This window comes from Aspergillus tubingensis, assembly GCF_013340325.1.
Source record: "Aspergillus tubingensis WU-2223L DNA, scaffold_8, whole genome shotgun sequence".
Classification (NCBI taxonomy): domain Eukaryota; kingdom Fungi; phylum Ascomycota; class Eurotiomycetes; order Eurotiales; family Aspergillaceae; genus Aspergillus; species Aspergillus tubingensis.
In genome coordinates this window covers 2,438,018-2,459,953 of record NW_023336282.1, presented here as the reverse complement: position 1 = coordinate 2,459,953, position 21,936 = coordinate 2,438,018, and the positions used below count along the sequence as shown (strand labels likewise).

Genomic DNA, 21,936 nt, shown 5'->3' with positions numbered 1-21,936 from the left:
GTAACTACCATCATTATTGTCGTTGTTGCTCTTCTTCTTGTTCTTGTTCCCTTCATCCATCCATCCCCCAACCAAAGAGATTATTCTCCACCAAAAGCCGAACTGGAACTGATTGATCCATTTCCATTCAACTCTTGCCCCCCTCTCCCTCTTAATCTTGCTACTCTCTGTCTGTCTGTCTTGTCTGTCTTTTCTTCCTCCTCTTCTTCTCTCTCTCCCTTCCCTACTCTTTTCCCTTATCCACTCCACTAGACTAACTAAAACTAAACCAACTAAACTCACCTTCTTCCTCTCCTCCCTTAACTTCTCTCTCCCTCTCTCTCCCCCTCCCCCCAAATCCACCTTCCATTGTCTTTTCCTCTTGTCTGTCTGTGTGATTGATTCAGTGCTGCGTGCAGTCTACCCATTTTATTTTCTTTATCTCTTTATTTTCTCTTTATACTTTTTTGTCGTTCTTGACTCCCTCCTGCTCCGTCAGCACAGTTCGAGGTTATCATTCGTGTCGATATTCATCCGTGTCTATCTCCGCCTGGGTTGCGAATTCTCCTGACCGGTTCAACCATTAGCCTTGCCCTTTCGCAGATACCCGCTTTCGAGTTGTCCCTCTTGTCTCTCCGCCCGTCAAGCCACTATTCAGTAAACACTCGATCATAACCACCACCCCCGTCGCTTTAAGCTCCCCTGCGATAAATTCAGTCCCCTCCTCGTCCCCCTCGACCTTGTCGCTACTACTGTACCTATATATTATCGAGGGCTATTCTCCCATCCCTCCCCCCAATTCGACGTGACCATGGCTACTGGTCCAGCTACTCAATCCCTCAAGGTCAGCATCATTCACCTGCGTGTCCGTCTGTCAGACTGCGGCTAACGGTGCGCTGGTGTACAGTGTGTGGTGACGGGTGATGGTGCGGTAGGAAAAGTACGTCGCTCCCCTTTCAACCAGCTCGACCTTCTCTCCCCTCCTCCTCCTCCTCCTCCCTGCCCCCTCTCGATTCCTACATCGGTCGATTTCGTTATCGCTGTTGCTAATCGATCAATAGACATGTCTCCTGATTTCGTACACGACCAACGCTTTCCCCGGCGAATATATCCCTACCGTGTCCGTACCCCCCTTTGGTCCCTGAATACTCCTCGTCTGTCTGCGAACCTCGTGTGTTGACCGGATGCCCCCCAGATTTGACAACTACACCGCTAGTGTTATGGTAGATGGCCGACCGATTAGCTTGGGACTCTGGGATACTGCTGGACAGGAAGATTACGACCGTCTTCGCCCATTGTCCTACCCGCAAACCGACGTCTTCCTGATCTGCTTCTCCATCGTTAGCCCGCCGTCCTTCGACAACGTTAAAGCCAAGGTGCTTCCTCCTTCACCTTCCCTACCGATCGGAGGCCCGCTTACTGACCCTGACGGATATAGTGGTTCCCGGAGATTGAACACCATGCCCCCAACGTCCCCATCATCCTGGTCGGCACCAAGCTCGACCTGCGAGACGACCGTGGTACCATAGATGCTCTCCGACAGCGAAAGATGGAGCCCGTCTCCTACGAACAAGCTCTGGCTGTGGCCAAGGAAATCCGGGCACACAAGTACCTCGAATGTTCGGCCCTGACGCAGCGCAACCTGAAGAGTGTATTCGACGAGGCGATTCGGTATGTTCGACCGAAGCTATTTGCTACTGGAACGGAGGAACTAACATTCGCATAGCGCTGTCCTCAATCCCCGGCCTGCGGCCAAACCGAAGAACAAGAAATGCGTGATTCTGTAGATTGTCCCCAAGGACATGTTCGACTTCCCAATAATATAAACAACTAATACGGCGTCTGGGTTACGGGGCCTGTGCCGGCCCCATCTTGATGATCTTCTTCTCTTTTTTGCCTTGTGTGCCCCGTTCCTCGTCCATTTTGGTGCCATGATCCTGATGTTGTTCTCTATTTTCTTCGGGTTCAGGATAACCTTGCCTCTCTCTCACACACACATTGTCCCCCTCCTCGCCTCCCTTTAATGCAGTATAAAGATGTAACATGCCATACAATACCACTCAATGAACGTGACTTACGGGTTTCTGGGATTGCAGATCTGATCTTACTTCCACAGTTGGTCCCTGGCTACTACATGAAATCTTCGCCTTGTAGGGTAATCATCCAGATCTATGTTATATTCCGTGCCTGACTTCTTCACCATCATCATCCAAAATATGCACATCAGAAACAGGAAGAGAAACGGAAGAGGATATCTCTTAAGCAAACAAGCCAAATCACAAGATACTTTTTAATCAATCCAATGTGTTCAAACAACAATAGCAGCAGTCTAAGCCATCCGGGGCCTCCGACTAGGATGAATATGAGCATAGTCATCCACACCCGTCTCCTCCACCTTCTCTAACCGCTGCTTCTCCTTCTGGATTTCCTTGGCGTTGCGCTGTCTCTCCTCGAAAAGCTTCTTGTTCTTGGCTTCGATCTTCTCTTTCCGGTCCTTGGAGTTGCCGCCGCCGCCGGCACTACATATTATAGATGTCAGTTGACTGCAGACAATAATAGTGGGTATGATGGGTATGGTAATACTCACGTCAACTCAACATTGATCCGTCGCGGCGGGTACTTTCCATCGTTGAACATGGAGTGATGGTACAGCTTGAGACAGGTCTTCATGCGATCGTAGTTGTCGAACTCGATGAAGCCGAAACCGCGGCACTTGGTCGGCTTGTCGACTTGGGTGGCTACGCGGACGGAAACGGGCGTGATCTTCTCGAAGTGCTTGGTCAGGGACTCTTTGTCGGCGGAGTAGGGGAGGTTTCCTATAGGAATTGATGTTAGTCTTTTTCCGTGTGTGACTGCGAGAGCTAAAGTGGTATGCATACCGACGAAGCAGATAAACCGCGCATTCTTCTTATTCTGACCTTCCTGCTCAGCAGCTTCTTCGGTCTCTCCGTTGGTGGGCTGCGCCTCGGTATTCGTTTCTTCCTGCTTCTTTTCCTTCTTGGATTTCTTGTCCTTCTTGTCCTTCTTCTCCTTCTTGTCCTTCTTGTCCTTCTTCTTTTCCTTCTTCTCTTCCTTGGTCACCTCGGGCTCAGCCTCAGCCTCGGGCTCTTTCTCGGCGGGTGTCTCGTCGACGTCCATGGCTTCGGGCTCGGGCTCAGACTTCTTCTCCTTCTTCTCCTTCTTGTCCTTCTTTTCCTTCTTCTCCTTTTTCTCCTTCTTGTCCTTCTTGTCCTTCTTCTTCTCCTTCTTCTCCTCCTCCTTCTCAACAACAGGAACCTCCTCAACAACCTCCTCCTCCACCTTGCGCTCCTTCTTCTTCTCCTTCTTTTCCTTCTTCTCCTTCTTATCTTCGCGCTTAGCCTTCTTCACTTCAGGGGAGGTGGCCTCCTCGGCGAGCTTGCGCTTCTTGTCACTTGCGCCCATTGTGAATTATAATATTGAATTAAGGAAAATATATATATAAGTAGTGAAGAAGTGTGTAGGAAAGAGATCGCAAGAATAGTAGATTGATCGGCGGCATTGGAAATTTCCTTTTTTTGCCGGGCGGAGGTGCGGAGCGGTGAGTGGGGTGTCCTGGACGGGACGGGATGGGATGGTTTGGGTTTGGTGCCTGAGTAGTAGGGGAGGTTGTTGGTGCCTAAGGCAGAGAGGGGATGGTATGGGTATTGAAGGTGATTGTTATTCACTTGTTGGTGGTGGTGGTGGGGCTTATTGATGTTGATAAGGTTGATAGGTGTATTCATTGTTCTATTCATTTGATAGATTCTGGGTTTGTTTATTCATTGGTTGGTTCTTTCCTATTCATGTTTGTTTTGCTGGTTGATTCACTGGACTGGAGGGTATATAAGTAGTATTCGGCTTCTCTGCCCTCAGTTTCTTTCCTTCTTACTACATCTATATACTACTTAAGTCGAAAGAAACAGACTGACTTACTGGGCCTTATTACTAGTAGTTATCTACTATGTACTTACTATAAATTAGCCTAGGATAAGCTAATCTCATACTTCATCTACAAACAATACCCGATATGGGGATACTACCTTGAAACCGTGATAAAACCACTAACCCTACATAGTATCCATGAATGATAGATCCTCCAGAGTGATGCAACAACTACAATTCCACCGAACTACTCAATATGCAATAGTAATGGAAAAAATGCGATTCTAACAATACCTCTCCGGCAGTTGAGAAAAATACCAGTCGAACCCTTCTAACTTGATTATCTCTCTTGATAGATCTATCCAAGCAATACTACAAACATGCAATGGAAATCGACACGAAATTTTCGTGAATGCTACGAGTATCTTATTCCCGGGGCAATTTGTCATGTACAGCACAACTTGCTGCAGATCTGCTTGAAGCACATCCCACATTGTGGGTTTGTCTCTTCGTCTACATGGACCATATAATCCATGATGGGTGAATAAAGACACAGAGTGATGGGAGCGCATCTCACCAGCACGTAACTGCATTGCCTAAAGGCATACAATCCATAGCACATTGCCTTGTGGAACCGAGTATACCATAGTCAAATAAGCAGCACAATTGAACCTTTGACAAGTTATACCCTCTCAAATATGTAAGTGAATCTAAGATCTACCACTAAATGTTGTCTTACCCGATGAAGGTGCTTCTACCAGACTATGGTGTACTCGTGCGGATGTACCACATATAGGCCATTAAGCAAATGCCTACCAAGACGCGGAACAAATACAGAATGCACCAGAATTGGCCCAAGAAAAAAGAAGAAGTGGACAACTATTGCCCAAAACATCTCGTATCAAGGGGTGCAGGCTTCGTGGCGTTAGGCTATTCTATGTACCTCGTTCTGCTTATGGCACGATGGTACAGACACCATATACGATGGCTTGGGGACCGAATTCCTATTCGTTGCAGATATACGACATAGAGGCTATTATCAATACAGATATGGCTTCATATCTTAAGTATTATCAGCCAGGCATATACGGTTTTGGAGCATGCTTCGACTCGGGTTCTTATCATGATGGTGAATCATACCTCGATGTTGCTGGGCCCAAGTTCTGCAAACTTAAGGACTGATATATGTGCCTTTGAATACAATGCATGACAGAGAGATATGCCCTTGGTATATATTTGGAGGATAGCGTGGCACATCGTTCCATTATATCAAGATGGCGACATGCTTACATAGAGACTATATCTGTCCCTAGTCCGCGAACAAGCACCTCTTCAGGTGGTATCATAGTATATATCATATTCTGCTATCTGTGCCTGTATAGTTGCAGACCTCCTGCGACTACTTGAGCCCGACTGAACTGATGGCCCGTGAACATGACCATTTTCCAAACAATCACCATATGCTTTCTCACGTGGTCTACATATTTTGAGGGGCCCACTCAGGTCTAACTAGAGCGCTCAAAGATAAGTTCTCTATATTATAAGATTTAGTGTATCTGCGTGGTACTGTACTGGGGTCCTGTGTTAACATACTGTTATGTTATTGATAGATATTGATATCAACTAAGATTATAGATATGTGACGCCCTAGAAGATGCCAGTGTGGTCGTTCCGGAGGGGGTATATAGGTATGACGCTGTCATGATACATCCCATTGGGTAAGATCTGCACTGCCTGAATGGCTTCTAGACTTAAAGACCATATGGAGGGATTGCCTTGCCTTTACTGTACACGGAATGATTATTTGACCATATTGCTTCGCTGTCTTCCTGAGGTGGGTGGCCAACCAATATATACAATAGCAGTCAACAGGATTGAGAATCACCAACCACGACCTGAGCATGCGAGGTCTTAATCCACCGTATGAGCTGGTGATGAATGGCCGGGATGCCACAAACACCAATATCGAGGGGATTTAAGTCGAATTCGTCCTTGCTACTGCTGTGTGGCATAAGATTCGCTATAATGACGCTTTTGACTTCGTCAGGAAAGAGCCCGTTGACCCTATTATAACAAGGCTAGACATTACAATATCTCGACATAGAGAGCTCGAAGACCTCGGGCGTTGAGAACTTCTAAACTGGAAAGCTAACAAATTCCAGTGCTGTACTCCAATCGACCTTCTTCTTCATCTTTGAACTTCAGGCGGTCTCTGCCCTTTGAGGTCCTTTGAATGGCAAAATGGTCATGATTTAGACGTGATATGTATGCGCGTTGTCTGCCGCATGGTAGCAGTTGCAAGTACTGCGTGTATTAGCATAGAGTGGCTATCATTGGCCATATTTCAATGTGTTATGAAGATAAGAGGCGAGCAGAATCAGGAAAAACACACTTACTGATGTATTAGCGACACCGAGTTTGCTATTGCTCGTAATACCGACATGATTAGCCATTACATTATACGCCTACGCATGGTGCACGAGGTCCGCGAGAAGCTAGCTGATCTTTTCACCGTCTTTTACCTCTCTAATAGATGCGGATCTCCATCACTTCATGCAGATATGAGTAAGTGTCATACCACATCTATAACTGGTATAAACTAACAATCTAGCCATGCTCGATTCCGTCCTCAGACAAGCAGGTCGAAAGGATGCCGCGATCAGGGCATCAGTACTGGTGGTTACTGTTGGGATAGTCTAAGGGTATGTCCAGCTAAGAAAAGCTTCCTACGAATTCACTAATATGATGATCTTATACTCCAAATAGTCAGTATGGAACAGTTTGTGTGGGATGCGGACGACTCGGTTGGAATTGTCTCAACAATTAATAAGATCACTTGCAATGGAGATCATGAGTTCGTTTGGTGTCTGTATCTCCAATCATGGCATCTTGCCTCTAATAACTATCTTAACTCTGCCGATTCTAACGTTTCTGTGTCTTAAACTTTGTTTTACACCGCCGCTTTCTATCATTCTGCTTTCCTCAAAGCTGAAAAGGAGTAGATGGATGTCTTCTTGTGCTGTACTTCCTTGTTCTGTTTGTATTTAGGATAAGGTGAAGCCGGGACTGTCTTCGTCGAACCTGGCAGGTCAATCTTCGCTGGCATGTTGAACTACTCCTTGCATTAAAGGCCTTCAAATACTCTGTCAATGTTAAAACTAAAATGAAAGACATTGAACAGACGTTAGTTTGCTTCAAGTACATTCATGTCCACGGCTGGTTATAGCAACAAAGCCCTAACAGGCTGGAGTGCTTGAGGGTATGCATGTGTTCTCGCAAAGAGATGACCGGGTTTTCCCGTTTGACATAATCCCAGAAAGAATTGTCTGCATTTAAGCTCTAGCAGTGGCTGATGCATCATTCACTGTAACAAGACCAGGTGATTTTCCGGCCAGAAGGTTTCACCTGCACGCCACAGCATCCTCAACAACCTCTTCGACAACTTTCCTTCAGAGCATAAATACAACAAATTGCCTGCTCTAGTGTTTTTCTACTATCATTACTGCTACATCTGCACCAGCGTCGGCATACATACAACTCAATCCCTCTCCACCAAGATACCGTGCCATTTGTGACACTAAATCATGGATTTCTGTTTCCAGCCAGCACGAGAGCATTCTGGCCCTTTTGTTTACGCAAAAGGAGAGGCCCCGGCCGAAAAGCTTCTGCCCGAGCTCTGGTGGGAAGTGGTCACCTATCTTACGAAAAAAGAATGGCTAACCCTTCGGCTGATCTCCAAAGAGGTGGAGAGGAAAATATTCCCCCTCGTTTACAAACTCATGCTGCCGCATCTGCCGAGGCTTAATACGAATTTATCTCGCAAGAACATTCAGTATGTCCATACAATTGCCTCGAACCCTGACCTCTGCCAAGTCCCACGAACCATGCAAGTCGCCTATCCATGGCGTTATAGCTGCTTTCTGAAATATTTCAACGCCGACAGCCATTTCGAGGAACTTTGCTCGGAATTACCAGAGATCCATACCCTAATCAACGACCTCAAGTACTCTCTCACAAACTGTCGCAGCTTTGAGATCTGCCTAGACGTATCATTAGTCCAGTTACAGGCCGAGAGCGAATATATCAACATCTTGCTCAAAATGATTGCCGAAGCTGACATTAATCCGGAGAAGCTTACCTTCGTCCTCCCGGCAGAAGGTACATGTCGCAGTCGCTGGGGTACAGACCCATTCCTCCCTCCAATTATAGAGCCTCACAACATGATTCGCAGCTGGACAAACCTTCACACCTTGACAATCGTTGACGTCTACGGCGGAGCCTGTTATGCCTCTGTGGAATCTGCTGTCTGTCAGATCCTTAAAAAGGCGCCGTGTCTGGAGCGCCTCATTTACCAAGCTTTCGGACGTTCTAGACAGGATGGGAATGTCCTGTTGCCTCTCAGCAAGGCCGGTCCCTTCCCTCGACTCAAACATCTAGAGCTTCATTCTGCTGCAGTCCATTCAGAGAACGTTCTCAGATTGTTGAGAGTCAAAGGCCAGTACCTGGTCTCAGTGGGCTTCTTCAACTGTTGGAGCAATGGTTTAGAGCGCTGGGAGGCCTTACTTCGGCTCATGAAAGACCATATGCCCAGATTAAACTCGTTCACCCTCGACAAAGGGATGGTGGGATTTCCTAGGGGTGACTTTCCGATCCGGCCTTACAACTATACATATGAAGGCCCAAATATCGGGGATATACTCGGGAAACTGAGATTTGGTGAACGTGAAGTGTATATCGAGTAGTCCTACTGGTGCTGGAGGTGAGATGACCATATTAGTTTCCCAATATGCTCATATAATGTATGATATATGTGTTAGGAATAGTTATGTTGCAGCAAAATTGTATACCACTGTCATAAGAAAGCTAATGAATAGTAATAAACTTATTCAGAAGGATTCACCCCTGTTCTTGATAGTAATCATATGAATATGAAGACAATGAAATGGAGAACGGGGATGAAGACCAATATAAGGGGAGCTCATAATAATGGTAACGGTTAATGTCCTGCATAGGAGATTGTTGAGATTGTTAATAGTAGTAATAATAGAATATGATCTACCTGATACTGAGAGGCTGGGGCTCTAGAGAAAGACAAATGCCAACGAGCAAGTCTGTCTGCAGCATGAATTCAATGTAGCGGAGTGCCTGCGAGACTTGATTTCGATAAAGCTCTACTTCTCTCTGTTGATAATGGATACGAGTTCTTTGCTGAAGTATAATACCATTTGGAGCACGGTAATAACAGCCCTACATGTAGTCCTTCTTTCTATGGCTTAGCTGCTGTCTTTGATCTATATAAAGTACCCTCACCATCTTTCGTCATTTTTTTTATTGATTATTCTCCTCTAAAAACCCCCGGGACTCCAGCTTATTATATTCCTTTGTTTTAATTTCGAAGGCCGTTAAGTCTCAAAGTCTTTTGCATCAATTATCATCGGTAATCTCACTTTTGTCTTCTATGAACAACTCCCAGGTTTATACATGAGCAAAGAAACGATGCCAGCCCGTTTGTAACGCCATATTATATTACTCCACCCCTAAAAGACCAAGATCTTAACCTTCTTCTCTGCTGCGCCGTACCGCTCGCGGAACTCTGGCCGTGTGAGAAGCTGCAATAACGGGAGGTGCGTTTCCTTCATGTCGAAGATGCCTCGTTGCTTCTGATCCACGTAAGATCCGTCGATGACGATGCGCTCGAGTTCACCCAGTTTCAGGGAGCCTGTAATGATTAGACCTGCTTAAGATATTCATAGTTCGGCTGCAACATACCTGCTTCAACAAGGTCCGAGATACGAGCAGGGGTGCCAGCTCCAATGCCCGTGCTATAAATCATTAGTGATGGTCATGAATCATACAAATAATACGTACCGTGCGCGCTCCAGGAACTGCTTAGCCTCCTCCAGCTTGATGTGCTTGGCGAACAACTTTCCGACAATAGCCTCTTTAGTCTGGAACGAACGGAGAGCACTTCAGAAATGTTAGCACCGCATATCATTTCTCACTATCAGTCTCCATGACTTACCGAACAACGTCGGCAGCTCTGAGCGCAGCGCCAGAAATAACCAGAGTGTGCGGGGTACCCTTCTCCTCCGATGCCTTCGCAAGGTCAGCCCCCTTATTCGGGCTGAACGCCTTCAGGAACGCAGGAAGCTGCTCCAGAGATCGGGTCTGTTCGAACGACGACGTATCCAGGAAGGCGGAATCTATTCCCATTAGTACTCCAATCTGCAATATCAGAGACAATCACTTACCCGGCACAGACAGATCATTAAGTTCAACCGCACTCAGCTCCTTGTTATGGCGTTTGGCCTTCTGCAGGAAGTGATCGGCCAACAGCCGGCCGTCCATCTTTCCAATCGCTTCATCGATGCCGCCCTTTGTCTCCGTCACCTTGGTATCGGCAGGCTCCTTCTTAGCGGGCTTCTCACCCGACTTGCCCTTGTCGTCCTTCTTGCCCTTGCCCTTGCCCTTGCCTTTCCGGTCATTGAAGTTCTTGCCGCCCTTGTGCTTCTTGTTCGGGCCTTCGCTGGTGCTGCCAGTCGGCTTTGCGTCGTTCGGCTTGGAGTCTTCGGCCTGGCGCTTGCGCTTCTTGTCCACCTTGGCGGCGAGGGCGGACGGCTTGGGAGTTCCGTCAGACATGATTTGCGATCGCTGGACAGAATGCTAGAGGTACAACCGAGTCGTATTTTTCAATGGCACAGGATTAGCTGTGACAAGCGTATGATGTCGCTGGCCGTGCAACTTTTTCTCTCCTTATCGATAAGAAGCAGCACCAATCAGTGGGTCTAACTGGGATTCGTTGACCGCCTTCCCTTCTGTCCGCTGCTGCTCTTCTCCGAGACGCGCTCCAGTTATCACTATAGCCATACAACCCCTCTTCATCTATCGCCGATTTTGGCTTCTATTATGATGAACAGCTGGCATTATTACTGAGCGTCGATAATCGCTACACTATAATTTATTTGATGCGATAAGTTCGCATCCCCGCTAGCCAATGGCGACCACACCCAAGCCGCGTCGCCGGTCACCCCGAGTGTCTGATGGCTCGGAAGCATTGACTCCAGTAGGAGACACCACACTCACAGGGGTAAGCTGCTTTCTTTGTATTAAATCATCTTGTACCTACTAACCAGAGCCAGTTGCAACGTCTCCCCGCTCACACGAAATACCCCCTCACTCCCAGCCGATTCGCATCCACCACCCCCTCCGCGAACCGATACACCCCGCGAAACAGGGGCGCCGGCGCGCCATCCACGCCGTATCGAGTGCAGGCGCTGCAGCGACGCGCCGCGAATACGCCCGGACGCGATCGTAGACGAAGCGGGCGGATCCAGCGCGAGACGACATTCGATATCCTCCGGAACCTGGGGAAAGCCCTTGCCCCGACCACCCAGCCTATACAATCTTCGCCGCAGGAGCAAGTAGAGTCTTCGCCAGAGCCAGAACCGGAGAGAGATGAAATCGAGGAATTAGATAATGAGCCCGAAATTGAGCGCCCTCGTTTGTCGCTGCCGCTCGATGAGGTGGAGGAGGTAGATGAGGAGCCGGAGATGCACCCACCCCGGCTGTCCTTGGCGTTTGAGGAGGAAGATATAACGGTGGAGTATCCTCGACGGGCCACGAGTGAACGTGATCGAAATAGATTATCGATGATGAGTGTGGGTGGCCCGCGGATGAGTGAGATTGGGGCGGCGACTGGGTTAGAGAGTGAGAGTGAAGATGGGGATGATACGGGGATTGTACATGGTGATTATGGAGGTGAAGATACGATTCTTACGCAAGGGGACTTTGATGGAGGGTGAGTTCTATGCACAGCTGGGGCGATCTGTCTGCTAACGAACATACAGAGGTGAAACGGAAGATCTTGGACGGTTCAACTTCGAGTTCAATTTCCCGTCGCCGCCTGCTCCTGGCGCAGAATTGGACCAGGATGAGCCCATCCATGACGACGAAGGGTTTGAGCTCTCGATGGACATGCCAATGGACACTGGAGCAGGGTCTGATGATGCAGACAGTGTGTCCATCGCTGCTGGCGACTTTGGCATGGAACTGCAATCGCCGCCGCCCGCTCCGGTGGCACTGAGTGAGAGCCAAAGTCCAGGTATTGCCGGAGGAGGGTTGCGGGACGAGGACCGCTACGTCTCCGGCGCGAAACAGAAGAAGCTCTCCCGACATGGCATTCCCGTGCCCAACCTTCCCGTCGGAGTCGTGAAGAAGCTGGCCACCCGGTTTGCGCGGGCGCGGAACGGGTCAAAAGCCAAGATCAGCAAGGAGACACTGGCTGCGATTGAGCAGGCTTCATCGTGGTACTTCGAGCAGGCAAGTGAGGATCTGGCTGCGTATTCCAAGCACGCGGGGCGCAAGACCATCGACGAGAGCGATGTGGCAACCTTGATGCGGCGGTAAGTTCAGTCACTCTGCTGTTCTTCTACACGGATACTAATTCAATAGGCAACGGCATGTTAACCAGTCCACCACGATCTTCTCGCTGGCGCAAAAGCATCTGCCCAAGGAGCTGTTGCAAGATATGAGATTGGCAATGCCACCATGATGATACAATATACATTCCTATAGATACAAGTCCAAACGCCGTCCAGCATGCGGGGACACGAGCCACTACCAGTTGCGGTTATGGCGCACACGCCGAGTAGCCTCGTTGGGACGCTTGCGGATAATCATCCACAGCATGATGGATGTTGCCAGCGACAAGCCGTACCTGCGGTCGTCAGCCAGGGTTCTATACCGCGTCCGGGGAGGAAAGGGGGAATGCAACATACCACGTAAAGATATACTGGCTGTGGTTGTTCTTGAGGTTGACTTCAGCAGCACGGCCAATAGGGATACCCTTGGCCTCGCGATCCATCGCCTCGACCATATCGGGGACTGATCCACAATCATAGATTAGCTTCATCATCCAATACCCAAACCAATGAAATAAAAGAAGGAAGAACAACATACCCATAGTCTCCTCAATCCAAACAGGCTGACTCCCCGTCAACTCCGCCATCTGTTCAATATCAGGGAAATAAAACTTCCCCTCAGCAGGCACATTATCCGGCGTAAACATATTCTTCTTCCACGGCTCCCTCAACAACCCCTCCACCACGACCTCCCCCTCCGGCAACGCCCTCCCCTCCCCTTGCCTCAACCTATCCCTCTTGTCCTTCATCTTCCGACTAATCCACCCCCGATTCACCAACACCGTACTCCCACCCTCGCGCTCCAGCGGCGTCACCACAAAGAACCCATCCTGGCCCTCTCGCATGCGCGGACCCACCAACATCTCCTGATCATGTCGGAGTGTGCCCGTCGCGACGACCCGACGGTAATCGAACTCGGAGATCGCGGACGGGTCGATCCGCGGGGGTAGAGGCAGTGGGGGCTTGATTAGTCGGTCTTCGAATTTGGCAATTAGGTTGGTTTTCCACTCTAGACGTTGGATTTGCCATGTTCCGAGGGCGAAGGAGATTATGGGGATGAGTGCTGCATTGTATGTATGTTAGTTTAGTTTTAGTTTGTGGTTGTGGTCGGTGGGATGGGTATGGCGCACCGAGAAGAATCAGTCCCGGACCATGTTTCCGGCCTGTGCGGACAACTTGCGAGGGGGCGTCGACGACGGAGAGCCAGCGCTGGTCGTCGTTGAATTGGTTGTTGTTGTAGAAGCGAAGCTGGGTGGTGTTGTTGGTTCGGCGGAGGCAGCGCGTGCAGAGGGAGTCCGGTCCTGCTGCTGTTCCTGTTCTGTTGAGGGCGGTGCGCAGAATTGAGGATGCGGGGCGTAGGGGGGTGGTCCTTGTGCCCGTCCTGGAGAGGACGGAGAGGAGGGAGCGCATTTTGCGCGCTGTTGTGTGTGGTTTCTGGTGTGATTGATTGAGTTGGATGCAGTTGGGGATTGAAAGTGCCAGTGGAAGATTAAAAGAGAGCGGGTCGGGACGGGGTCTTTTCCGCCGATGCGGATTGTCGGCTTATCGATTGCGGGTGTCAGTCGGTAGCTCCGTAACCACTAGCTTCATTGTCACTTGTCTATTTCACATACTCGGGAAGCAAGACGCAAGATGTTCTATACTGGGAGCTTACAGGAGGGTATCGCTGCGGCGGTCGCTGAGAGCAAGGCTGTCGTTTGCTTCGTTAGAGGTTTGTTCTTCCTTTCTACAGGCATTGAATGGAGGGATGCTGGAGCTCGGCGATACTCCGCAGTACTGACACGGCTACTTAGATGACGAGCAGACGAGCACAGAATGGGAGGAGAGCTACTTTACGTTTGATGAGGAGGTATTCAACACATTGTATACAGATGTTCCTGCGTCTGCTAACGCTGCGCAGTTATCGCAACTACTCCAATCGAGAGCTGTCCTCTTGCGCTTCACCAAAGGTAGTCAGGAAGCGGGCTTTCTGGCCTCTTTTTGTCCCATCGTCAAGTTTCCTACCGTCGTCGTGATAAAGTATGTGCTCCACTACTTGGGTTAGGGAAGTTGTTGACCGTCGCAGGAATGGTATGATGTGCGATTACCTCGTGCCGGATATTTCCAAGGAGGACTTTCGCGATCGCCTACTTGTGAAGCTGGATGAGAGTCGCGCACCGGTGCAGCAGGATGTAGGGAGTGCAGATGCTGGTGGTGGTGAGGTTCCCTCTGCGCCTGTGGATTCTGATGCTCCTGCGACTGTGTCTCCTCCTGCGCCGGAACCTGTGTCTTCTGCGCCTGTACCGGCACCAGCGCCTGCTGCAGAGCCAGCTCCCACACCAGCTCCGTCTCAGCCTGCACCCCAGCCCTCCACAACTGAGCCAGAGCAACCCCGCGATGCAGCTATTCGTGAAGGAAAGAGACGAGTCGATGATGCGCGAGCCGAGCAACAACGTCCGTCCCCAACCAAGAAACTCCAACAACAGAAGCAAGAGCCAGCATCTAAGCCCACTCCCCGACCAGTCACACAAGAGAGCAAGCCCAAATCTAAGCCCACCCCCAAAGAGAAGCCATCCTCCGTCACGCCCAAAGAGCCCGCCACCCAACCCGCTGAACGGCGCCCACCCTCCCCTCCGAAGCAATACCGTCTCCAAGTGCGTCTCTTCGACGGCAGCTCCGTGCGCTCCAGCTTCACTCCCACCCAGACTATCCGCAACGACGTTCGTCCCTGGCTTGACGGTCAGATGGAAGAGCGCAGCCCCTACAACCTCAAACACATCCTGACGCCTCTCCCGAATCGCACCCTCACCATCGCCGACGAGGAGCAAACCCTAGCCGAGCTGGGACTCGGCAGCTCCGCCAACCTGGTCATGGTTCCGATCCAGTCCTACACGGAGGCATATTCCGGTGCGGGCGCGAGCTTGCCGGTCCGAGCTGTGTCGTCTGCCTACGGACTGGTGTCGTCTGCGGTTGGTACTGCGACGGGACTTGTGGGATCGTTCTTTGGGTATGGAACGACGCAGTCGTCGGGTAATGAAACTACGCCGGCTGCTAGCACGGCTTCGTCGGGGCCGCATGATGCGGGACGCAGACGGGTGAACGCCTCCAGAGGACCAATTATTCGGACGTTGAGGGATGCGCAGAATGAGGGGGATGATCGGCAGTTTTATAATGGGAATCAGGTGAGTACTGATGTTAAAGATGGGTGTTCATATGCTAACGGTTGTGTATAGTTGAACTTTCAGCCTCGAAATGATGGAGACAGACGATAGTGAGCCATGTTCTAGTGCAATGTACTGGAGTTCCTGCTATGTATGTATCAAACTCCTACTACTTCCTTTGCTTGCAGCGAAGCATGTATGTACCTCTATGAGAATGATATAAGCCTATATATTATCATTTATCATCTACAAATCTAAGTACCATAACCAAACGAATGAAACAAACACATGAAGAGTGGAATGATCCTTTTTTATCTATATTTTCAGTTCCTGTTCATGCATGCCCATCACAGACATAGCTGACCCAATAAAATAAGGGTAATAACTTCCAAAGTGGTATATGTTATACAAGGGGGTAATAGATAATAAAGTAAAATAAGAGAGAAATAACGGGCTAATCCACCACTATGCATATATGCCCATCCATAAATCATTCATCAATCACCAAAAACCCACTCTAGTACGGCTTAGCAGCAGCCTGGCAAGCCTTCTATAAACACAATACCCATTAGCATATGTCCACAATCACCCACCATACCACCCTCCACAAGGGCAAAAAGGAATAGATCTTACCAGCTGATCCAAGTACCATCCACAGATCGTCAAATCACCCTTGTTCTCATCCATGCACTTGCGGAAGTTCTGCGCATCCGTGGCACAAGCCGGCGCCTCCCAAGAGCTGTTGGTAGCGTTTCCAGCCCAGAGACCGTTGTCCATGGCCTGAGCGGGAGCCGGCGCAGCCTGCTGGGGAGCCTCAGCGGGGGCACTGGAGCCGCCACCACCGCCGAAGAACATTCCGCCGATGGCGTGGCCGATGGAGGAGCCGACGGCGACACCACTGTTTTTATACATGGGTTAGCTTTTTGGTTCCTAGGTGGGTGGTGTTTGAGGGTATGGGATGTATGTGTGGCAACGTACGCAGCAGTCGAGGCCATCTGGCCGAAGAGACCGGGGCCCTGGCTTTGCTGAACGGGAGCAGCGGCGGGAGTGGCAGCGGGGGCAGCAGCCGGAGGGGGAGCGTGGTGCTGCTGGGGGTGAGCAGCAGTGGAGTGAGGCTGTTGCTGGCCGTAAGAAGGGGCGGCAGCAGGTCTGGCGGGAGCAGCGGTAGGGCGGGTGGGAGCGCTGCGCGCGGGAGTAGGGGCGGCACCACGGCGTTGACGAGGCATTTTGTGTGTTGTTTTTGTGGTTGTGAGGAGGGTGGTTAAGGGAGAGGTGTAGGTGTGGATGTTGTATGTGAGTTACAGTGTTGGGAAGCGGGTGGAGAGAGTTGTTTTATAGTCGGAAAAGAAGAAGCTCGAAAGTCGGGCGGAGAAAGTTCGAAAACTCCGATCGCCCTGGTTATTCTCCCGTTCCTGATTGGGTGCTTCGGACGTTAGGTCAGCTGCCGGTCCCGGCGCTTACGGTTGATCGTTGCTTTAATGCCGAGGATGGATGGATTTAGAATGGAAATTGAGGGATATATTATTATTGTCTTTTTGGATTGTTTTATTGCTAGTGGATGTGATATTCACTACTTAGTGGAGACGACGTTCGAGTCTTACAGACCAGTGGATCTGAAGTTATCCGCACATGTTCTGCTTAACTCCGGCAGTGACTCACTGCATCGCCATGATCCACAGGGCTGAGCATGAACATTCTCTCGCTGTCAGTCACTTGCCACTGCTTTGACTAAATGACTCGAATCGTATAGTAGTCCATGGAAGACTTTGTCCGTTCCTACACCAGGTCTACTGTGACCATAGCATGCACCCGGTTCCTCACTGTACTCGTCTTTCAACAGATTCATTGAGGCTGTCCTCTATGCGGTGGGTATCATCATTCCATGTGTACTTTTAGTAGTTTCGTGGCAGCAAGCCTGTAGACAATATCTGTTGCTGAGATGGTTGCGCGTCACTCGTTATTGAAGTGCTGCAATCCCAGTAACAGACAGCCCCTCAACCGGTCCAGCCGGCAGATCGACATAAATCGCTACCTCCTCATTTCAACTTCTTCGTCTTGCGCAAATCATCCTTCTTCTTTCTCCGCTCCTTCTTGTTCTCATTGTGCTCTTCCTTGCTGACCCTCCTCTTCTGCTTGTCCTTGCGCTTCTTCTTATCATCAGAGCTCTTGCCCGACGGCTTAGGTGCGGGCTTCACAAGCTCCTCGGACTCGGATTCACTCTCGGAGTTGCTTGTCGCATTCTGCGATGACTGCTGAGACGTAGCACCTGCTTTTTTAGCCAGTATCGATGCCTTTAGCTGAGCGCGTGCCCTCTCCTTTGCCTCCTGCTCCTTGCGCGCCAGGTCGATTTTGTCATTTCCAGCCTACTCAATTAGCCTCGACCCCTAAATGTGCCGTGTAAGAGTAACTCACAAGACCATGCTTGATAAAGCGACTGGCAGCCTGCTTGTCAAGAGTTAGAGTACGCTTTTCCGGCTCCGCTTCGAGCGCGGTGATCTTCGCAAAATATTGCTTGACTCTAGTTAATTCTCTAAACACGGAGTGTTCCTTAGCATTGACGCCGTGAAGACGCAGATACGCTGTAGAAATTAGCAATCAAGCTCGCTCCAGCTGCAATGGTGACGTACAGAAAATAAGAGACTCCAGCGCGTAAGTCACCAAGACGTGGAATTTCGCTTTATCCATCACTGGAAGCTTCTTCGACGTCTCCACCACGGAGCTGTCCAGAATGGGCTTCAGAGCCTCTTCAAGATCATCGATGTTGTCATCCAGCTGCTCGAGCAGCGGAAGTAGATCTGCTGCCTCCATTTTGATTATGTGTACGATTATCTGGGGAGGAATCGATGATGTTGGATTGAAAAGAAGCGGATAATGTCGATTTTTTATCTCCGGGCGGTCTTCAAGGCGGTGAAGAGCTATTTGTCCGCCTTCTCCCTCATGCGATGCCGAACTCACTCTCGATCTATATCTTCCTGTTGGTTTGCATATCGTTGTTAGGACTGTGAGTCCTTGGGGCAATTGTCATTTGCTTCATCTTATAATGAGACGGTGATTATATTGCCATCACCTCTCAGTTTGTACGGCGCGTGAACTCGGACTCTCTGTATTTACTCTCCAGCCGTCAAAGTGTCGTACATACTGGGGCGCAGTCCGCTTCGGCGGACGACAGTCTGCGAATTATGTCTTGTTAAAAGACGTAGTTCGCACCCCAAATCATATGGTCGATTCGTATCGACCTGGATGCAGAACGCCGAAGAAGCGTCGAAAGACAGTGGGAAGCGCCGACTATCTGGACGCATACATATCCTAGGCCTTGGGAATGTAGGCACATTTGTTGCCCACTCTCTCGCAAGTCGTCCGTCACCTCCGCCTGTCACTCTACTCTTGCATAACCCCAATCTGTACAAGTCATGGCTGGGGAGAAAAAAGTGCTTAGCAATCAACTCGAATGGATTGGACGATATCAAGACGGGCTTCGATGTCAACGTCCTGAATGGCAAAGCATGGCATGCATTCCCATACTGGGATAAAAACGGCCAGACCGGGGAAGCCATGGCTCGGACCGATGAGGGCGATGTTGAAGGCTCCCTAACCGGGTCTGTCCAAGATGAGGAGCGCATTGAATGCTTGGTCGTCAGTGTCAAGGCGCCGGTGACGGCTATGGCTTTGGAGTCCGTCAAGCATCGCCTGACACCCGACTCCACAGTTCTACTACTTCAAAACGGCATGGGCGTCATCGATGAGCTCAACGAAAAGGTCTTCCCTGATCCCCGCAAACGCCCGAACTACATGCAAGGCATTGTCTCGCACGGGCTGGCCCGCAGAAAGGAACCATTCCAAGTCGCCCATACGGGCATCGGCACGACCATTCTCGGACCGGCCCTGCCCTCGAACTCGACAACTCCGATTAGCGAAAATGAGGATGACTGGGCTGCAAGCACCAAGTACCTCCTGCGGACCATGACTCTCACCCCGCCACTGGTTGCTGTCGCGGAGACTCCGTCCGCTCTTATGCTCTACCAGCTCGAGAAGCTGGCGATGAACGCCGTCATCAACCCGTTGACAGCTGTGATGAACTGCGAAAATGGCGAGCTGCTCTACAACTACAGCTTCACGCGCGTGACGCGATTGCTCCTCCATGAGATCTCGAGCGTGATCTGCGCCCTTCCCGAACTACAGGGCATCCCAGGCATCGAAAGCCGATTTTCCCCAGAACGACTGCGCTGGATGGTTACTCAGCTTGCCAGCAAGACAGCGAAGAACCACAGCTCGATGCTTCAGGACGTACGCGCCGGCAAGACGACCGAGATCGAATATCTGAACGGCTACATCGTGCGCAGAGGCGAAGAACTCGGTATCAAGTGCGTGGTGAACTACATGATGAAGCACCTGGTTTTGAGCAAGCAGCACACGTCGAAGCAACGAGATGCCAGCGCCATCCCGATCGACATTCTGTAGTCTTTATAGAATGGATGCCTGTACTTATATTTGAACCGATTGATACTACTAGTTAATATACCCCTTCCTTATTCTATACACATCTCCGTCCCCAGATAGAAATGATATCATATCATGAAGACACCCGATCAATCGCTTCCTCACAAAGCGCCCTAATCTGCCTCCACCTCTTCAACAACATCCTAATAACACCCTGATCCTCCGTCTGAGCAATATACAAATCCTCTAACCGCGCCACCGCCTCATCCGCTTCCTTGATATACACACCAATCCAGCCCCGAATCACAGCCGCTGACATCTTCTCATCCACCCCGTCGGTCGAGTATCCTAGTACATAGTCCTGCCAAAGTCGTAGTGGCATGTAGGTTAGTCCGGCGGCGATTTCTGTTCGGTAACATACGCCGTCGGATGTGAGTTGGTAGTTTCTGTGTTTGTTATGGCTTCATTAGTGGTGTGTGGTGATGGATAAGTGAATGGCAGGCGTACCCGTAGTATTGGTGGAACTCGAGCTCTTCTTGTTTTGAGGCGTTCAGGTCCTGCAGGATTATTTCGTCGAGATAGAGGGTTTCGGAGGCGTTGGTGTCGAGGTAGAAGCCGTCTAGATGGGTTGATTAGGGGTATGGATGGTGATGTGGGATTGTAGGGCATGGGGGCCTTACATTCTGTGAACAGGAAATCGTTCGAATGAGGGCCGTAGCTCATGTAGATTTCCTCGCCTTCATCTGTACATCATTTATGAGTATACCGCTATCTCCCTCTCGCAAAAATGATAAGAGAGAAGTAAAGAACGTACTATACTCCTTCGCCGCACGAAAGACATACTCCTCCCCGTCGAACTTGACATTACACTATCCATCCACCATATCTCACGTTAGCCGATCTCATCCAACATACACAGATAGAAAGGGAAGGCATATACCGCCACATCCGAATGGTTAAAATAATCCGCAAACGGCACCAACGCCATCGCATCATTTCTATCCTCCGGCATTTCCGCCCCGGGCAGAAGATAAAAGAAGCTTCGCGTGTTCACAATCACCCAATGGTACGTGAACAGCTCTTTATCTGTCTCGGGGAATACCCGGACAACGATATCCCAGGCCTTGCGCAGACGGGTTTCTTGTGCTTTGAGGAGGTTCTGATGCCGTGTGTCGTACTTGTGTTTCCGTTTCCCGGGGGTTATGGTGCTCCAGGTGTTGGAGATGGAGGGTGGGAGGAGGTCCTGGATTTTGCTGGTGTTGCTGTTGCTGCTGGATGATAGGGGGGAAGATGAAGACCAGAGAATAGGCATGCTGGAGGTAAAGTCTTCCATTGTGGGCCAGGTGTTGCGCCATGGTGTTATGTGGGAGGGACTGGCGTTGGTGAGGTATGCGGCGTAGAGAGTGTGGGTTGGTGTGTCTGACGGGAAGCGCGAGGTGAAGGTAGATGGGAGTTTGGAGGGCGTGAGCATTGCGGAGTGGGGGACTTTGACGAGGATGGAGTCTTTCTGTTGTATCATATGAATGTTAGTTGGTGTATGTGAGTTTGAGGGGGTATGAGCGTGGGGATGTACTTCTATCTTTCGCGTTGCGATCATACCGAGACCGCGGCCAGGGAATCGCGCTGGACTGACCCCATTGATAACGATGCCTTGAGTTTTAGCCCATTCTGTGAAGAGCTCGTGCTTCTCGCCGGGCCACCAGGTGGGCTTCATGTTGACAGTCGGTTTAGACAATTGAGGGGTAAGTTGGTTGGTGTGGAGGGGGTTGAAGGATGAGGAGGGGTATGACAAGTATTTATGGGAGGGTTGAAGACAAACAAAGCTCCCCTCTTTGAACTTGCGTAATTATTCCCTAAGAAATGTACATTCAGCGATATCAATGCCTCTGTATCCCTCAATGGCAATCCAAGCAGAGACGATCAGATGCGCCAAAAACCGCCGATAAAGAAAAAGATTATCTTATCGATCTTTATCAGCCCTACGGCACCGCACATCCACCACTAGCGCCATCCGGCTCCGAAAGCATCCCATCGTACCACACCCTCATCTACATCCATCCGGCCCAAGGACCATGTCC

The 21,936-nt window shown here is 50.0% G+C and overlaps 11 protein-coding genes across 11 annotated transcripts; 5 read left to right on the top strand and 6 right to left on the bottom strand.

Annotated features, from left to right (window-relative positions):
* Positions 1-790: 790 nt before the first annotated feature.
* Positions 791-1,766, top strand: racA (putative Rho GTPase Rac; the record flags this gene model as incomplete). Its single annotated transcript, XM_035502294.1, has 6 exons — positions 791-823; positions 887-919; positions 1,041-1,099; positions 1,175-1,355; positions 1,418-1,650; positions 1,706-1,766. The coding sequence occupies 6 exons, from the start codon at positions 791-793 to the stop codon at positions 1,764-1,766; spliced, it is 600 nt and encodes a 199-aa protein (XP_035358187.1).
* Positions 1,767-2,308: 542 nt separating this feature from the next.
* On the bottom strand, positions 2,309-3,402 carry AtWU_07184 (RNA-binding protein; the record flags this gene model as incomplete). Its single annotated transcript, XM_035502293.1, has 3 exons — positions 2,309-2,498; positions 2,567-2,795; positions 2,859-3,402. The coding sequence occupies 3 exons, from the start codon at positions 3,400-3,402 to the stop codon at positions 2,309-2,311; spliced, it is 963 nt and encodes a 320-aa protein (XP_035358186.1).
* Positions 3,403-7,445: 4,043 nt separating this feature from the next.
* Positions 7,446-8,603, top strand: AtWU_07183 (cytochrome c oxidase subunit VIa family protein; the record flags this gene model as incomplete). Its single annotated transcript, XM_035502292.1, has 1 exon — positions 7,446-8,603. One exon carries the CDS (start codon positions 7,446-7,448, stop codon positions 8,601-8,603), a length of 1,158 nt encoding a protein of 385 aa, XP_035358185.1.
* A 795-nt stretch (positions 8,604-9,398) lies between these two features.
* AtWU_07182 (uncharacterized protein) lies at positions 9,399-10,500 on the bottom strand (the record flags this gene model as incomplete). Its single annotated transcript, XM_035502291.1, has 5 exons — positions 9,399-9,580; positions 9,631-9,683; positions 9,730-9,828; positions 9,884-10,064; positions 10,113-10,500. The coding sequence occupies 5 exons, from the start codon at positions 10,498-10,500 to the stop codon at positions 9,399-9,401; spliced, it is 903 nt and encodes a 300-aa protein (XP_035358184.1).
* Positions 10,501-10,855: 355 nt separating this feature from the next.
* Positions 10,856-12,412, top strand: AtWU_07181 (uncharacterized protein; the record flags this gene model as incomplete). The annotated part of the gene is made up of 4 exons (XM_035502290.1): positions 10,856-10,948; positions 11,001-11,659; positions 11,709-12,263; positions 12,313-12,412. The coding sequence occupies 4 exons, from the start codon at positions 10,856-10,858 to the stop codon at positions 12,410-12,412; spliced, it is 1,407 nt and encodes a 468-aa protein (XP_035358183.1).
* A 65-nt stretch (positions 12,413-12,477) lies between these two features.
* On the bottom strand, positions 12,478-13,691 carry AtWU_07180 (cytochrome oxidase assembly protein SHY1; the record flags this gene model as incomplete). Its single annotated transcript, XM_035502289.1, has 4 exons — positions 12,478-12,577; positions 12,639-12,744; positions 12,820-13,344; positions 13,412-13,691. 4 exons carry the CDS (start codon positions 13,689-13,691, stop codon positions 12,478-12,480), a joined length of 1,011 nt encoding a protein of 336 aa, XP_035358182.1.
* A 222-nt stretch (positions 13,692-13,913) lies between these two features.
* Positions 13,914-15,532, top strand: AtWU_07179 (UBX domain protein; the record flags this gene model as incomplete). The annotated part of the gene is made up of 5 exons (XM_035502288.1): positions 13,914-13,992; positions 14,075-14,130; positions 14,182-14,300; positions 14,347-15,442; positions 15,494-15,532. 5 exons carry the CDS (start codon positions 13,914-13,916, stop codon positions 15,530-15,532), a joined length of 1,389 nt encoding a protein of 462 aa, XP_035358181.1.
* A 406-nt stretch (positions 15,533-15,938) lies between these two features.
* On the bottom strand, positions 15,939-16,647 carry AtWU_07178 (coiled-coil-helix-coiled-coil-helix domain-containing protein; the record flags this gene model as incomplete). The annotated part of the gene is made up of 3 exons (XM_035502287.1): positions 15,939-15,971; positions 16,055-16,319; positions 16,400-16,647. 3 exons carry the CDS (start codon positions 16,645-16,647, stop codon positions 15,939-15,941), a joined length of 546 nt encoding a protein of 181 aa, XP_035358180.1.
* An 810-nt stretch (positions 16,648-17,457) lies between these two features.
* Positions 17,458-18,229, bottom strand: AtWU_07177 (Sas10/Utp3/C1D family protein; the record flags this gene model as incomplete). The annotated part of the gene is made up of 3 exons (XM_035502286.1): positions 17,458-17,784; positions 17,834-18,000; positions 18,049-18,229. The coding sequence occupies 3 exons, from the start codon at positions 18,227-18,229 to the stop codon at positions 17,458-17,460; spliced, it is 675 nt and encodes a 224-aa protein (XP_035358179.1).
* A 432-nt stretch (positions 18,230-18,661) lies between these two features.
* Positions 18,662-19,879, top strand: AtWU_07176 (ketopantoate reductase family protein; the record flags this gene model as incomplete). The annotated part of the gene is made up of 1 exon (XM_035502285.1): positions 18,662-19,879. One exon carries the CDS (start codon positions 18,662-18,664, stop codon positions 19,877-19,879), a length of 1,218 nt encoding a protein of 405 aa, XP_035358178.1.
* Positions 19,880-19,991: 112 nt separating this feature from the next.
* Positions 19,992-21,572, bottom strand: AtWU_07175 (uncharacterized protein; the record flags this gene model as incomplete). Its single annotated transcript, XM_035502284.1, has 6 exons — positions 19,992-20,304; positions 20,366-20,477; positions 20,539-20,601; positions 20,673-20,727; positions 20,799-21,365; positions 21,432-21,572. 6 exons carry the CDS (start codon positions 21,570-21,572, stop codon positions 19,992-19,994), a joined length of 1,251 nt encoding a protein of 416 aa, XP_035358177.1.
* Between the last annotated feature and the right edge of the window lie 364 nt (positions 21,573-21,936).